This window comes from Hypomesus nipponensis, chromosome 9, assembly GCF_054491055.1.
Source record: "Hypomesus nipponensis isolate SF chromosome 9, ASM5449105v1, whole genome shotgun sequence".
Classification (NCBI taxonomy): domain Eukaryota; kingdom Metazoa; phylum Chordata; class Actinopteri; order Osmeriformes; family Osmeridae; genus Hypomesus; species Hypomesus nipponensis.
In genome coordinates, this window is record NC_140369.1 from 8,155,001 (window position 1) to 8,170,537 (window position 15,537).

The window sequence follows — 15,537 nt, forward strand, 5'->3', positions numbered from 1 at the left end:
GAAATCTTCTGTCCTTTTCTGTTCATTTGAATGTGAGAAATGTGTCCCTGAAATTTCCCACTTGCAAGGAAAATTCAAGAACATGCAATAGCTATTGAAAACACTGACTGGATTTCGATCATAGATCCAGAACTAATCATGGGATGGAAGCTGGGGAGCTGTCCAGTGCTGAAACAAAGCCTGCCTCCCACAACACATAGGCTTAAAGCAGTGTGGATCATTGTGTGACAATCTGCCGTTCAATTTGAAATCTAACAAAGAGTATACACTGAATATTGACATTGATCAAACTAAGAAAATACTATGAAAACAACAGTGTTCTGAGGCTGGGCTGGGGGTGTTGCTGTGCGTAGATGGTTTGGAAGCTGTAATTCATTTGGCAGATGGACTTTACACCTCAAACTGCTAATTCAGCAGTGGCATCACCCTGGAAACAGATGTCAAACTCCATGGCAACTGCACTTACAACATTGGAGATGTACAAAGATGGAGACAAGATGAGCTATGGGAATACTGTGGAACTGAACAGAGGAACTCGAACAGAATGATCTTATTTCTGACAGTCAATTCATGATCTCTAAACGTGGTTCAAGTCATGACATACATGTATATTCATGGTCATTGTTCAAAAATGATAAGAGTACAGGGATATGAAAGAACTGTTCACACCTGTACTCTGTCTCTATTTCTATGAACCACTGAATGCATGTGTTCTTTATCACATTTACATTTGAATTTGAGTCCTTTATCTATCTCTTGTCTTCTTCTTTCCTTCCTCCTCTCTCTATGGGTGCAAGATGGTCTGTCTCTCATTGCCCTGCATGAGAATTCCTTGTTGAACAGTGAACAGGTTAAGTGGCTTGGCTTTAGCTGGGCACTTCTCCTCCCTTCACTCACCTGATCCCGTCCTCTTCCTTCCACCTCCGCCCCTAACCACCCCCCCCCCCGCCCCCCACCCCCCCTAACCACCCCCCCCCCCACACCGTAAACACCAAACCAAAGGACCACAACTCTCAGCTGTTGATCTCCTCAACCCACCTACACAACAGGAGCTGAATACATCATTAGGCTGTAGTTGAATGAAAGCCAGGATAAGGGTAATACAGAAGCTGAACAAGAGTCAAGTAATTATCTGTAGAAATCTAAATTCTTGATGGGGAGTGGTAGGTGTGCTTTGCTAAATTGCTAATGTTTGCCCTAATGGAGTGAAGATAGCGAAATAAAGGAGGTCTCGAGAAGGGCAATTCTAGTACTGTGATAAAGGCAAAGACAATCTGAGGCTGAGAAGGACAAAAAACTAAATATTGTAAATAAATAAAAAACTGGAATAATAAATAAACCCATAATAACGATAAACTAAATACTAATATTGAAATAAGGACAAGAAATATGAGGACATTTATTGTAGAACATTTTGTACTGGAATGCAAATCCTGTAAACCATCCCCATCCTACACTCACAGTCACACACACACACACACACACACACACCACAAACACACACACACCCCTTGTGGTTTTCAGTGTCATGCAAGGATAATTGAGGATCTTAGCATATGTGTGAAAGACGAGAGCTATTTTTATACTGGGTGATTTAGCACAGTCACAGGAACCCATTAGCTTAAGGGATGTTGTTTCACTATTGTAGTGTGTGTGTGTATGTGTGTTTGTGTGTATGTGTTTGTCTATTTATCTGTCTCTCTGTGTGTTTTGGGGTGAAAAAAACATTGAGTAAGCAGGTCAAAGGTCAGATTATTGATCTATATTTCATCATTAATCGATAACATTTCAGTGCTAGTGGCTGATACTCAAGCCTATATATTGGACCTGGACACATTAGAGCTGGGTTATATGATGGCCTGAGAGGAAGAGTCTTAAAGGAAGTTCCAGTGTCAACATGAGACTACCAGAAAACCTCAGAGGTCATGTTGCCCTCTTCAGAGATGGGTCTGAGGATCTGATTTCAGGCCTGATTTTAAGGGGACATCAGCACTCACCAGGCAGGCCTGTTGATGGCAAAACGCAGTGACAGGCGTGTAGAGCCATTGCCACAAAAGCAATCACTGCACGGGGCACTCAATCTCAGTCCACAAATGATGCAGGGCTATATCTCTGGCGTCTATCTCTATCCCACAAAAGGGCAGAAATAGAGACACAGGCAAACGGTCTGGAAACACCATCAGTTAGGACTTTCCTTTTAGACCCTATCAGCCGTAAATTCTCTTCAATAGTCCACCATTGGTCTGCTGCGTCCCTCAAAAGATAGCAGTCATCGAGTTCTCACTGTTCTATGCTCGAAGGGAACCAAAGGATGTGAAAGGCTTTAATGCAGGACTGTGTGTTGGTTTGTTTGTTTGTTTGTTTGTTTGTTTGTGTGTCATTAAGGGAGAGAGGGGTTGATGTATAGACCGAAATGAAAGGCGACTTCCTACTGTACGATTCATGTGTTTTTTCCTTGGAGTCTTAAACATTTACATCACTGGGATACTGAAGATAGTCACACAAGTTGGGGTTGATCCCATGTCAAAGGGACTACTCATCCCAATAAAACGCATCACCTGCTTGACAGATTACAAATGATCACATATTTGATTGCTTCTAGTTTGCCAGCTGTCAGAGACAATCTGTTGACTCATGGTTGATGTCAGTACAGGCCCTGTGTTGGACTGACTTATGAGTGGGAATGAAGACAAACAGCTTTAATTTGTCATCTAAAGTACGACATAAGAAAGGCATAATTGTAATTTGTTGCCTGCCCACTGACGCACAATGCTAGTTGACAGCACTGTAATTTGCAATTCCAATGTTTAGATGCAGAAAGGACAGAATGACAGTGCCACTTTCATTCTGCCTTGGTTTGTTTATTTGTTCTGTTAATTGCTCTGAGCCAATTTTTTCCTTTACCTACTTAGCCCCTGTTTCACTCAGTACATTTCCCTGATTTCCTTTATTAATTATTTATCTCCCCTTTATTTAGTTTAATCACAAATAAAACAGGTTCAGGGGTATTAACTGGATGACATTGCCATTATCAATCAGACTGAGCACTGAGCACAATCAGTGGCTCAACCCTCCCCTCTTTGCATGCACACTAATATAAAGAAATCACCTCCAAATACGTAGAGCAGTCAAGCCACAAGTCACATCACGAAGCACAACGTATTTCATAATGAGATAGAACCTCTGCATTCAGTCTACTCATGTCTACAGATTTAGTCAGTCTACTGTTGTCTATAGTCAATCTACAGCTATCTACAGTGTGTCTAAAGCCAGTCTATATTCACTGTAATATTTACAGTCAGTCTACTGTCGTCTACAAGCTGTCTACACATATCTCTAATAAGTCTGCACCACATTCTTTGAGGTTAAGGGTCCATCAACAATAACAGAAACAACATGGAGTTTTGTAATCCAAGACCAAAGCTTTCCTGCTGTACTGTTCTCCTCTGATCCAGGCCTGGAGGTACGGTTCTGTTAATGTGAGGCTTGTCTGGGTTCTGAGCAGACAGTGATACACTGATATGCCAGCGGTCAGACACAATCTCATTGTGCAGCAAGGCCATAGACCCAAATCTGATTTGAGGCCGAGGCAGACAGTACAAGGGCTGAGAGAGAATGTGAACTGGAGAGGAGCTTCAAATTGGGCCTGGAGTCTTATGAAGAATAATTAATGTGACATTTCCCTGACATTTAGTTGAAGGTGTAGTGGAGGAGCCTGAGGAAGGAGAAGAAGGATAGGGTGGAGGTAGAGATAACATGGGGAGAGAAACAGTAAAGCAAGCACACAGTCATGTACCATATGGTGTACTTACAGGGAATGCCTGTCCAATTGTCTGACATTATGATAGAAAAGTGGTCATATACCATATGTAGATATGTATTTGTACAGCCACAGGCATGGGTTTAGGAAGCACACACTCATGCACACACACTCATGCACACACACACACACACACACACACACAATGATATTCCTGTTGCCTGGAGACGGGTTTTGCTGTGCTTGTCATCACTAGTGACCATCTGTTTCTAGGCTGTTGCATGTCCAATCCCACCACTGGCCAGGGAGAGGAGGAGCACAGCTGAACACAAACACTTAAGACAGAAGAGCCTCAGCACTATGTAAACCTATGGTCCAGACCGGACCAGAGACCGGACCACTCAACTGCACTGCAGTTTATCACAGTACTTGGAAAAAACCTTGGACAACACTCTATCAAAGCTTTTAGTAGTTTGGTTTGTGGTTTTACAGTGCATCGCCCTTTTAGGCTAATTAGTAATTGATAAATGCGGCCACTTATTGTGTGGACGCTGCTCTTTTCCCTGGCACACAGGCTTGCCAGAGTAGTCTCGTAATGATACTACTAAAGAAGTGACAGGAAATCACAGTGTTAATGTTTATCTGATGGGAAGAATTGCAGGCATTGAATCAAGAGTAGTTCACTCAGAAACAACCTACTGTATTGCACATTGATGATTATCTATATTTATTTACATATGGAATTGTAATGTGATGTCACCGAAGATTTCCCCCCAGCCTAATCTGTATAGCGTCTTGTTAATCAAGGCAGATTTGTATGGGAGTCTATTGAGAACAGTCGTCCCAGTGCTACAGCACCACAGAATTATCCTAACCATAACATGATCAGCATTGATTTGGCATCTTCTTCATGCCTTTGATGCTTCTCTGACTGACTTACTGAACTCCCCCCAGTCTGTTAGTGATGTAATGGGCAGGCCGCTTCCACATGAAGCCTGTGTTCACTGTGAAGCATCATCTGACATAAACTAACCACTCGGAGCTTTCATACTATTTCCAGTGTAAACTGAGTACCTCCCAAAACAAGGCGGTGTGTTCCATTTAAAACGTATTTAGCCATGTTGGAGGGAGACAGCATTCTCTTTGATCCCCCCCAGTCCAGCTCAGACGAGCTTGATCAAAGCAGGCCTGTGTCTCTCTGAGGGAGAGAAACGCTGCTCTGCTCTGCACTTCTACTCTACTGTGCCCACTCTACTTTATTCTTCTCTGCTCTGCTCTATACAATTATGTTCTATTCATATCGGATGTATTCTTCTCTGCTCCTTTGTACACTCTACGCTGCTGTATTTTACTCTGCTCAGCCCTGCTTTGCTGCTCTCTACTTTATTTGTCTCTGCTGTGCTCTACTTTGTTATATTCTACTTGCTCTGCTTTACTGTACTCTACTCTGCTGTGCTCTACTCTATTCTTCTGTTCTACTCTGTTCTGATTTGCTGTACTCTACTTTACTGTTGTGGGCTGTAGCCTATTAAACTAACAAGTCCCTTCTCCAGGTCCTGCTAAGCCTCTGTATACGGAGGCAAGCTTGCTGTACTGAACGTCCGGCTGTAATCTCCACTGTATTGATAAAAGACTGACCCTCCCCCTGACATCACCACAGAGAATGACATGAGTGGACCTCAGATCGTCTACTTTACACCTGAATGCACGAGGCTGTGTTTGTTAATCACAAGAGGCCAGGGGGGTTCAGTTTAGACAAGACTTTAGTGTCAAAGCCATTCTGCTTGTGATTGTTAATCCACAGGATGAATCAATAATGCCAGTATGTGGTCATCTACCCTCATTAATGAAACCAAAGAGTTCTGTCTCTCTTGCCTGCTCTCCCACAACACATGGGGAGCCAAAGAAAGACAGTGTTAAAAATAGAGGAGTAGAGACTAATATGTTACTTCAATTGAAAGTCACTATAGACATGGAGTAATACTAAGAATATTTACCTTGGCTGCAACAGACGAACTGGGCTTTTCAAGAAGGTCCCAAAGTTTTTTCCGTTTCTCAGCACAACATGTGGTATCGAAGTCTTCACCCTCTCTGTCTTTCATGTTGTCAGCCTCTCGTTTGAGCTCCTCGTTCATCTGTTCCTTCTTTTGATGGTATCTGGCCTGGCAACAGGACTCCAGGTAGATCTCGTCGATGCCCCAGTAGTCCAGTTCTTGACTGAAGGACAAGGCGCACATCTCTTCCATCATGTGTAACTTCCCCGTGCGGTAGAAGTTCAGAATGGATGTGAAAGCCCCGGGGTGTCGGTCAAAGAAGTACTCATTTTCGTCCAAGTTGTAGTCATCGCATATCTCCATTAACGAGTCGTGGGTGTTGCAATCCCGTAATTTCCCTAAACGGGTTCGCGGTAACCTATCCAACGTTCGCCACAGAACCTCGTGTGGAAGCCCCCCTACATTTAGTCTTACCCGACGGTAGCATGACTTGCTCCGGATTATGTCCACCGGCTCAGGTGGAAGCGACGAAGTCGATCTAGAACCAGCTTTGTTCAGCTCCGCTGAGGATTTCTCCATATTTTCAAGTGATGGGTGTATCAAAAGTTAACTGGTCCAACAGGCAAACTCCGAGGAACAGTTAGCCTATAGTATAAATTAGTTATTGTTTTTTCCCCATTCTTGAGTCTAGGGAACAGAGAGGAGAGGATGTCAACACAACAGATGCGTAACGGAGCATAAAGCCCGGTGACCTACAGTCAGAACATCTCTGAAGCCATGCCATAGAGCTAATCTTCTAATCAGAGGAGAGAATGGATCATTTAATCTGGTCTGAGACCGAGGGTGCTATCCTCGCTCCCGCTCAATAGTGGGTGGGGACGCGCAGACAGGAGAAAGTAAACGCGGCACCAAGTGAGCGCTGTCCACTCTAATGGTGCTGAAACAACATCCAGCGCTGTTCATTCGCACTACTATAGAACACCCTTCTGGGGGGAAATCTGTGCCTGGCTTCAACATCTATCATTGCATACATCACATTTTTCAAATAAGTCAATTGTCTAATGCCAGCCTTATTCAACAATCACTGTAGCCTATGCCGAAAAACCCATTTAGTAAGCTAGCTTTGTATCTAAAAACCGTGGATTGGTCCATCCTAAAAACCAGTGGCCAAATGCGCATTATGGAGATTTCCCATGTAGTTAAAGTATGCTACATTGTTGCAAGAAACAATGAATCAATTTGCTATTTCTCATGTCGCACATCGAAAGCGTTCACAAATCATTACCTAGTGACCGGCTATACCAACGCCACATTGGCTTACATAAATATAAACAGTAAAAATGGCCTTTTCATAAAATACTTTCCTTTAGACGATTGTCTGACACGGAAACACGTTTTCACGCACCTTAACTTTGTACAGTTCATCCGACGGCAGCGGCAGGCAAGAAAACGGTGAGAGAGAAGAAGGTGGAACCTTAGCCTATTGGTTCATTACTGCCGGGGTCTCATCAATTATTTTTCAAACGATGCTTCCGTGGCACTCTCCTCCGCCTCGGACATGGTTAGGCTGGGATGTTTAACTGCGTCCAATGTCCGCATTTACCATAGACTGTACTGTAACACGCCCGATTCGGGGACAGATCAACAAGTAGCCTATATGTTGAAAATTGCTACGGTTCTCTACCTCTCCATCTGCTGCGTAAAGGGACCACGCGACTACACTCTCTTCTCCTTCTCGCTGCATAAGGTGGATCCGAGGCAGCACCCGGCTTTAAATCGCCTAGTGTTTAACCCTTACAATTTGAAGGCTGTGAGCTGCACCCTCCATCACACTGCTCAAAGCAAAAAATTACGGTTTGACAGACCGTTGCTTTTAAGTTTAAAATCATAACTAGGTCAGTCTACAAAAGGTAGCGAAAAAACTGTTTTGGTTCGTGGTCTTCGATTAAACTCAAAAACATTCGAATTATTTATTTAGGAATACAATTAAAAAAATAAAAAGCTACAGTACAACAGTAGCATAAAACATTTGATGGATAGAAAAAATACATCAGTTTCATATTAAACACACCAGAATAAATTATATGTACAGTATTTACAGTATAATTAGGGAAAGTTGAGCAGATTTAGTAGTAGTAAAAATAATAGTTTGGTGCAGGGTGCAGATAAAATGTGGTGGTCATGTCTCAGTTATCTTCTTGAGTCTGTAGTGAATTTGCAGGTCTCCATCAGGCTGAAGCATCCCAAAACCATAGCGACTTGGGTTGATGGGCGGAACACGATCAGTTGGGTCACACAGCTTCAGGTCCATACGAGTAAGCACCATGAACACAAACCTGGGGTCACAGACATATCATCTCAACTCAACAGTCTTTGATTTGACTGATAGTTTATCACACTCCGGGATTGAGCACTCGCATGATGTCATCATGCCCTGGTGGTCATGATGTGATTGGATATCATATCTTGGTCATTAGACATGTATAAAAGTGCAGGGCTGATTTGCATAAGTGGAGGGTGCCAAAGTACTTACTGTTTGATGCCACTGACAGCGAAATGTTTCCCAATGCAGACATTTCCCCCTGCTCCCCATGGCATGGTGTAGTACTTCATCCTCTTTCCTCCCTTAAAGAATTCCCTCTTCTCTGTCATGTCTGCATTAAGGAAGCGATCATATTGGAATATCTGCAAAGCAGAAATAAAAAGGCATGTTAGTATAATTAGATCATGCAGTGGCACATAGAATCATGGTCCATAGTGTCTGTGTGCATTCGGGACTGAGACCTGCCATTGCTCTGCCAGTCTTGACCTCTGACCCAGTGAGAGTCCCTGTAGGATTAACCCCCTGCTCTGCAGGACATTCGCCAAGCTTCTTGTGTTTGTTTTAATTAAGGCTTTTTACCCGCTAATCACTTGGGATCTCCAGCCTTTTAACCTTTCCAGCTCGTAATCTGTTTAAACAGCACCAACCGACTCCAGGACAATACTCGTTTTGGTTGCACGACTCAAGGGAAAAACCCAGGTCAAATCTGTTCTCCCAAGTCAATAGCAAAATGCAATAGAGAGATATATTTATCTAGAAAGTGAGTGTTGAAAGAGAGCCTTGTCATTCTATTGGCGAGTTCTCTGAATGTATGTCTGTATGTCCGTCTGTGCTGTACCTGAGGGTCCTGGTGTATCTGGGAGTCCATCTGGGGACTGAGAAAAGGGAAGAGACACACCCTGTCTCCCTTTCTGAGATGGTACACCTGCCCACTGGCCAGATGGAGGTCCTTGTCCTTCATCACCTCTCTGGTGATAAGGGCAGCAGCTGTGAGGCGCAGAGTCTCACTCAGAACACTGTCTGTGGAGCACAGGGCAAGACCAAAGGATGTTAGTGTGAGATCATAATGCTGCAGCAATGAGTGTATCGTATTTTACGGAAAATAAGCCGCGGCTTGTACTCCGATTTTACAGTTTTCTTGTGTTTGTGCGGCTTATATTTCGAAACGGCTTATAGTCCGGTTTTAGAACGAAAAAGTGGTCTTGTCCCAAGATCTCTGCAGACCATGCAGCTAATTTAATTCTCAACACTTGAAGGAGGAATGATTCGTAATGAAAGTGAAAGTGAAAGTGCAGTTTATATTCCAGTGCGGCTTGTACTCCCAAGTCCTCATTCTGGGGGGGGTGCGGCTTATACACGATGCGGCTTATTTTCCATAAAATACGGTAACTCCATTATGCATCACCAAGATTTACCTCCGTCCTCAACCATACAATTTCCTTTATTTATCAGACCCATTATTCTTTCTAATCATCCCCCACAGTTAAGAAGAGTTCCCCCACCCCCCTGCCCTGAGGTGGAAGACAGAAAGTGAATAATTAAGAGGAATGCTTTGGGCTCCCTACCAAACACAGGTGTATGGTGTGTTTGCAGTGCTTCCAACAGGTGGTGCTGTGGGAACCCCTCCTGCAGCGGCAGCCCTCTGATCTCCTCCCTCACAGCTCCCATGGCCTCAGGGTGAGTAAGCAGGAAGCCGAGAAGCCAGAAGGCAGCGGGTCCTGCATTACCCTGGAATGAAACAACAAAGCACTGAACCAACCATTCAAGCACACAAAGAACTTAATACGGCGTGCAAAAGATAGATATACTGCTACAACTGACTATCTGATAGAAATCCCTTTTTGAACTGAAAACATGACTCAATATCAACATATAATAATCCCACTCCTAAGAAAAGGAAAACATTTGACTTTCTTGTCTCTTGGCTGGGTGTGATCTGAGAAGTAATCAGTGAAGCTGTCAAGCCTCTATAGACACTACTGTCAGCCTCCATAGACACTACCATCAGCCTCTAGAGACACTACCGCTAGCCTCTATAGACACTACCATCAGCTTCTATAGACACTACCATCAGGCCTCTATAGACACTACCATCAGCTTCTATAGACACTACCATCAGGCCTCTATAGACACTACCATCAGGCCTCTATAGACACTACCATCAGGCCTCTATAGACACTACCATCAGGCCTCTATAGACACTACCGTCAGCCTCCATAGACACTACCGTCAGCCTCTATAGACACTACCATCAGGCCTCTATAGACACTACCATCAGGCCTCTATAGACACTAGCACTAGCCTCTATAGACACTACCATCAGGCCTCTATAGACACTACCATCAGGCCTCTATAGACACTACCATCAGGCCTCTATAGACACTACCATCAGGCCTCTATAGACACTACCATCAGGCCTCTATAGACACTACCATCAGGCCTCTATAGACACTACCATCAGGCCTCTATAGACACTACCATCAGGCCTCTATAGACACTACCATCAGGCCTCTATAGACACTACCATCAGGCCTCTATAGACACTACCGTCAGGCCTCTATAGACACTACCATCAGGCCTCTATAGACACTACCATCAGGCCTCTATAGACACTACCATCAGGCCTCTATAGACACTACCATCAGGCCTCTATAGACACTACCGTCAGGCCTCTATAGACACTACCATCAGGCCTCTATAGACACTACCGTCAGCCTCCATAGACACTACCGTCAGCCTCTAAAGACACTAGCGCCAGGCTCTCAGGGTGAGATGTCTGCACCTGTCAAAAAGTAACTGACATGAGACGAGGGAGCTTCTATGCTCACCTCAGCACAGCTCAGGTCAAGCCTCGGCTAACAGGGGAAACGCCATATGGAAAGACCACACGTCATGCGAGTCCGGCCAACCTGTCAAATAACAGATCTATCCAGCACAAAAACACACATGCTCACGCATGTCCCCATACGCATACAGACGGAAAGTTTCCTCCCTTTGGCTGTTTTCGTCCCCTGTGTTAGCAACAGGGGTGGAGAAAGGGAGTGGGCTACATGTGTTAGTGTGAAGCCAGGACAGGGAGTCAGACTTATTGAGTTTGACAGCCACTCCCTGTGATCCATCATGGACATGGGCACAGTGGATGATGGACATTCCAGCGGCCTTGCACACAGACCAGCTCAGGGACTTTTCTTCCAACAGAAAAAAAGCACAAAAAAAAGAAAATCCATAAAAAAATTTTTTAAAAAGACTAAGAACGTTCTGCCTAACTCCGACACCCCAACTCTTTGTTGGGATTATGTCAGAAGCATGCTGTCTGTGTGATGGTGTGTGATCAGCATTGCACTCAAAAGGCAAAAGGTCCAGCTAAGACAACATCATTACCATGGCAGTGATGAAATACTGGCCTTTCAGTTTGTAATGGAAAATTATTTGTAAAGCTGGTTGCCTGACTGTAGGATCAGAGATCGCAGGAGCCTCACTGAGAGTCATTCCTGGTGACAGCCACTATAAACAGAACATATCCACTCTGACACTGTGCACACACGCAGTGCTGCTGTCCTTCCAAGCCTAGGCTCCTCCCTAGCCCAGACACACAGAGTGTCTTCTGAAGTCCCAGCAGATGTGATTAAGGGCAGAGCTGATGATGCTTTGGTATTCTCTAACCAAGCTGGCAGGAGAGGGATGACCCCAGGGGGAGACCCCAGAAGCTCAGCCCTTCCCTGGTCTCAGTAGGTGTGAGCAGCTGAACAGGCAGGGCCCTTTAGCATGGGCAGCTGCAGCCTGCAGGCATGTATGGTTAACTCATTGGATTGCAGTGAAGACTTGTGTCTAGCAATACAACGACTCCCTCACCTGGTCACACGGTGCAACATCAACAAAAAGCTATGAGAAAGCGCTTACTGTTATATATGAAATCAATGATGTAAAAATGGTCATCGATTTAGTATTTATTTTTATTTTTGTGCATTATACCTCAAAGAAGTTAGTGAAAAAATCACATTATTTTATAAATGCAAAACATGTTACAGGTTCCTGTTAGATAACATGCTTTTTTCTACAGGAGTTCTGGAACTCACATTCTGTTCTGTATGATTCATTGTGTTCACAAGAAGTTGCGTCACAAGAACTTCAAATAGGTGTTCCGCATCTCTGGGAAAAAAGAATACGGTGAACCTACCACAGGACACTGGGAGCGTTCAAGCACGCCTCAAGGGGTGTGTCTCAAGACTTTTTTTTCTTAAAGCATATGAACCTCTTGGTTTTCTTGCGAGCGTGTGTGCGTGTGTGTGGCCTGTGTCTAGTGAACGCTCACCTGGGTGGCCCACAGCTGCAGCAGCAGGGCTCTTTTCTGCATTTCAGCACCCACCCCGTCCTCCTTTAGATACTGCAGATAGTTGTGCTGCCAGGAGAGGCCGTCTGGGCCCTCTGCTGTCCCGAGTGGCGTCCCTAGCTCAGGTCCCCAGGTGGGGCTCAGAAGCTCCCATAGACGCTTTCTACACGAGACGGCTGTCTTCCTGTCCCCTGAGGCAAATGCAACATGGATACATTTAGAACTGACACACACAGACAGAGACACACACTAAGGGATGGTATTTATATACTATGATAAGTCATCTAAATACAACAGGTGTCTGTCGTACTATTTTACCTTGATTGAGTGTTGAGCGTGCCAATCTTGTGAGAAAATCGTCAAACTTGCGAAACTCTTTGTAGACAGCGGTTACATCCCTAATGTTGTTGTTTTCTGAACCAAACAATGTGAGATATCCAGCCCTAAAGACAAAAGACTATAAATCATACTGTATAGAAACAAATTCCAGCTTCAGCTACTGTAGTTCTTAAGTTCCATTCCAAGTGAGCGGCCTGAACACCAAAAGCACTTCCTGGTTGAGACTGTGTCACAAGTTCCTCTTGAGTAAGAATGTAGAAAGCTACAGGGTTATTTCATGGTAGGGTACAGGACTCCAAGCCAACTGTGAATGAAGAACTGACTACACTATGGGTGTTTTTATGGTTCTAAACGTGGTGTTTTTTTGTGTTTGTTTTGCCTTACTTGAAGAGCAAGCTGTAGCACAGGTTGAAGAGGCCATCCTGCCTCCAGTCTGAAGGGCCGTCCCTCTTGTGGTCTGTCAGCAGAGCCTGCATGTGACTGTGCATTGAGCTGCTGAGGCGGTTGAGACTCACACCCTGAAATTGCCTGGGAGCAACAAAGAGAACTATTATTATGTACTTAAGTTGGCATAGCCTTTGAATTACATCTTCCAAAAGAGTTTAGGGTTAGACTCTGTTGGAAACGTACATGCATTGGACCCCTAGCCTAGTGGAAATTATCCTTTAGTAAGATATGGTACAATACATTTTCTTGCATGTGTGGACACATTCGGACCAAGAAGATGGTGGTATACTGTAGTACTAAGGGTTAGTCCTCCTGCAGTATGACCAAACCAAAGGCAGATTGTACATGTGCATTAGAAGTCCATCCAACGTACTGTTTCATCCAGACCCTCTCTGTGTCTGTGTTGTGAGTGGGCAGCTTCAGGCTGAAGATCCGCTCCATAAGCAAGTGTTTGTAGCCAGTGAAGTCAAGAGAGGACGTGTCATTCAGGATGGCATCGTAGGAGTTGGGATCCAGCAGGACGGTCACATAACGACCAGCAACACGAACCTGAAGATCATTCAAGATTTTCAGAGGGTTTCACTACTGCTGTGAACTGATTTTTATGATTACACTACGTTGTGCTGTGTGATAAAACAGGTGTTGAGAGTTAACTAAAGAAGGCTGGGACTATGATTATTGAGTTCTTACTGTAAAAATGTCTCCATGCTTCTGTTTCATCCTAGTCAGGAACCTGGCAGCATCTTTCCCAAACTCAAGGGCATGTCCAAGCCAAGGAATTAACCCTTTGTCTAAAGGTGGCTCATTTTTCTTTCTGTTAAACACAGGTACATGAATGCCAACAACAAACCTAAAAACGTGAACGTCATGTTGTGGGAATACTATTTTGTTACACAGTATTTTGAACCGGTATAACTATTGAGTAAATAATTACGTAAATATAAACGGATTGTTAAAAGAAAGCAAACGCATACGAATGAATAACTAAATCACCAAGTAAATACCAGATAATCGATCAAATATCTCGTCTGATAGGTCTGGTTTTAGTCAATATCTTTCGTCGGCATGTAGCCTTCAACATATTAAATAAACAAATACTTTGTTCAACAAATAGAAAACATTTACCTCCAGCGTGAGGACATAAACAGAAGCGCAACAAGAACACTGAGCAGCAAAACTATTGTCCAAGCCATCTTTCCGTATCCGTAGGCTACAAGAGTGCCACTACTAAAGCTACGATGTCCTCACCACTTCTCCACTGCTATTTATGCAGTGTCACCAAGCAAAATATTTCAACACGAAAGTGATTCAATTCACCATGGCCGGGCGTGGTTGGTGACAGGTGCTTGTCATCTCATGAGTATCATTCGTTCATAGCACTAGGTATCTAAACCGAAAATGTGCACCGTACGTGGGTGCGTGCGTGCGTGCGCGCCTGCGCGTGTGAAGTGGAGTTCTGTCAGATAAGGGACAGAGATACATATGTTGTCCCTTCGTTGTAAGAACATTCCAAAGTGTTTAAGCCATAAGAGAGTCATTTGCCAAAGATTTCAGGTTCAGACATGAACTCGTTCTCAGACTTCGTTTCCAGGCTTCACTTACCTTAATTGTTGTACTATTTCCAGTCTGACAGGTCTGACTGACCTTGCAGTGCATCATGTTTTGTGGTTATTACGGTAACAGTAACAGTCATACATATCGAAACTAGCAAATGTTCCTTTTTTTTGTCTTTTTTTTAATCAATGTCACAACAGATGAGGTCACATTTAGTAATAATTTGGTTGCCCAATTTAGCCGAACGATTCACAATTGCTTTAAAACGTTTCTACCAGCAGAGGGCAAAAGAGCATACAGTGTTGTGGACACAACTTATGTAGCCTATAGCATAGCATCCCATTTCAGCAGTTTATTTTAAGACCATCTTTAAAGTCAAATCATGCGGCACTAATGCAGAAGGAAAGACATTTACAATTTTAGTAAGTTGACTTAAGTCTACCCTAAGCGAAAGATGATTACTATTCATTGTGAAGAGGCCCAGTGGAAATTCTAGAAGAACAGTAAATAATAGATAATAGGCCCACACTTGTCATTAAAATGGCTCATTGCATGAAAATGAACTGCTAAAAATCTGAACAGTCATCATTACACGCTTTTTGCATCATGTCAGGCAAGTTGAAGTTTGTTCACATGGATACAATTTGTAAACTTGGCAGAAATGCACAGGTACAACTTCATATACATAGACAACAAACCGACAATTATGATTTATGAATGCTCCATATATTTTTTTTACATACACTTACTGTAAAGTGACAACTTTGACTGTCAAAACATTGACTCAAAC

At 43.7% G+C, this 15,537-nt stretch overlaps 2 protein-coding genes across 2 annotated transcripts in view; both read right to left on the reverse strand.

Annotated features, from left to right (window-relative positions):
- Positions 1–6,333, reverse strand: part of kcnb1 (potassium voltage-gated channel, Shab-related subfamily, member 1) — a 17,794-nt gene extending 11,461 nt beyond the window's left edge. The window contains exon 1 of the mRNA XM_084705659.1: positions 5,758–6,333. Within this exon, the coding sequence (XP_084561785.1) occupies positions 5,758–6,333 (576 nt within the window). The remainder of the gene's footprint in view (positions 1–5,757) is intronic.
- Positions 6,334–7,720: 1,387 nt separating this feature from the next.
- Positions 7,721–14,446, reverse strand: ptgis (prostaglandin I2 (prostacyclin) synthase). Its single transcript, XM_084704608.1, has 10 exons — positions 14,319–14,446; positions 13,884–14,007; positions 13,567–13,742; positions 13,131–13,274; positions 12,726–12,850; positions 12,390–12,598; positions 9,643–9,805; positions 8,916–9,097; positions 8,288–8,439; positions 7,721–8,090 (listed from the first exon to the last, which is right to left on the reverse strand). The coding sequence occupies exons 1-10, from the start codon at positions 14,384–14,386 to the stop codon at positions 7,934–7,936; spliced, it is 1,500 nt and encodes a 499-aa protein (XP_084560734.1). The 5' UTR covers positions 14,387–14,446; the 3' UTR covers positions 7,721–7,933.
- Positions 14,447–15,537: the final 1,091 nt, after the last annotated feature.

Bases quoted from the DNA above. Each gene is read 5' to 3' on its own strand.
- ptgis (XM_084704608.1), bottom strand. From the start codon at position 14,386: ATGGCTTGGACAATAGTTTTGCTGCTCAGTGTTCTTGTTGCGCTTCTG. The intron at 12,851-13,130 runs GTAAGGCAAAAC...TTTTGTCTTTAG, and splicing joins TGCTACAGCTTGCTCTTCAA to GGCTGGATATCTCACATTGT. The intron at 8,440-8,915 runs GTACAGCACAGA...TCTGCTTTGCAG, and splicing joins AGATACACCAGGACCCTCAG to ATATTCCAATATGATCGCTT.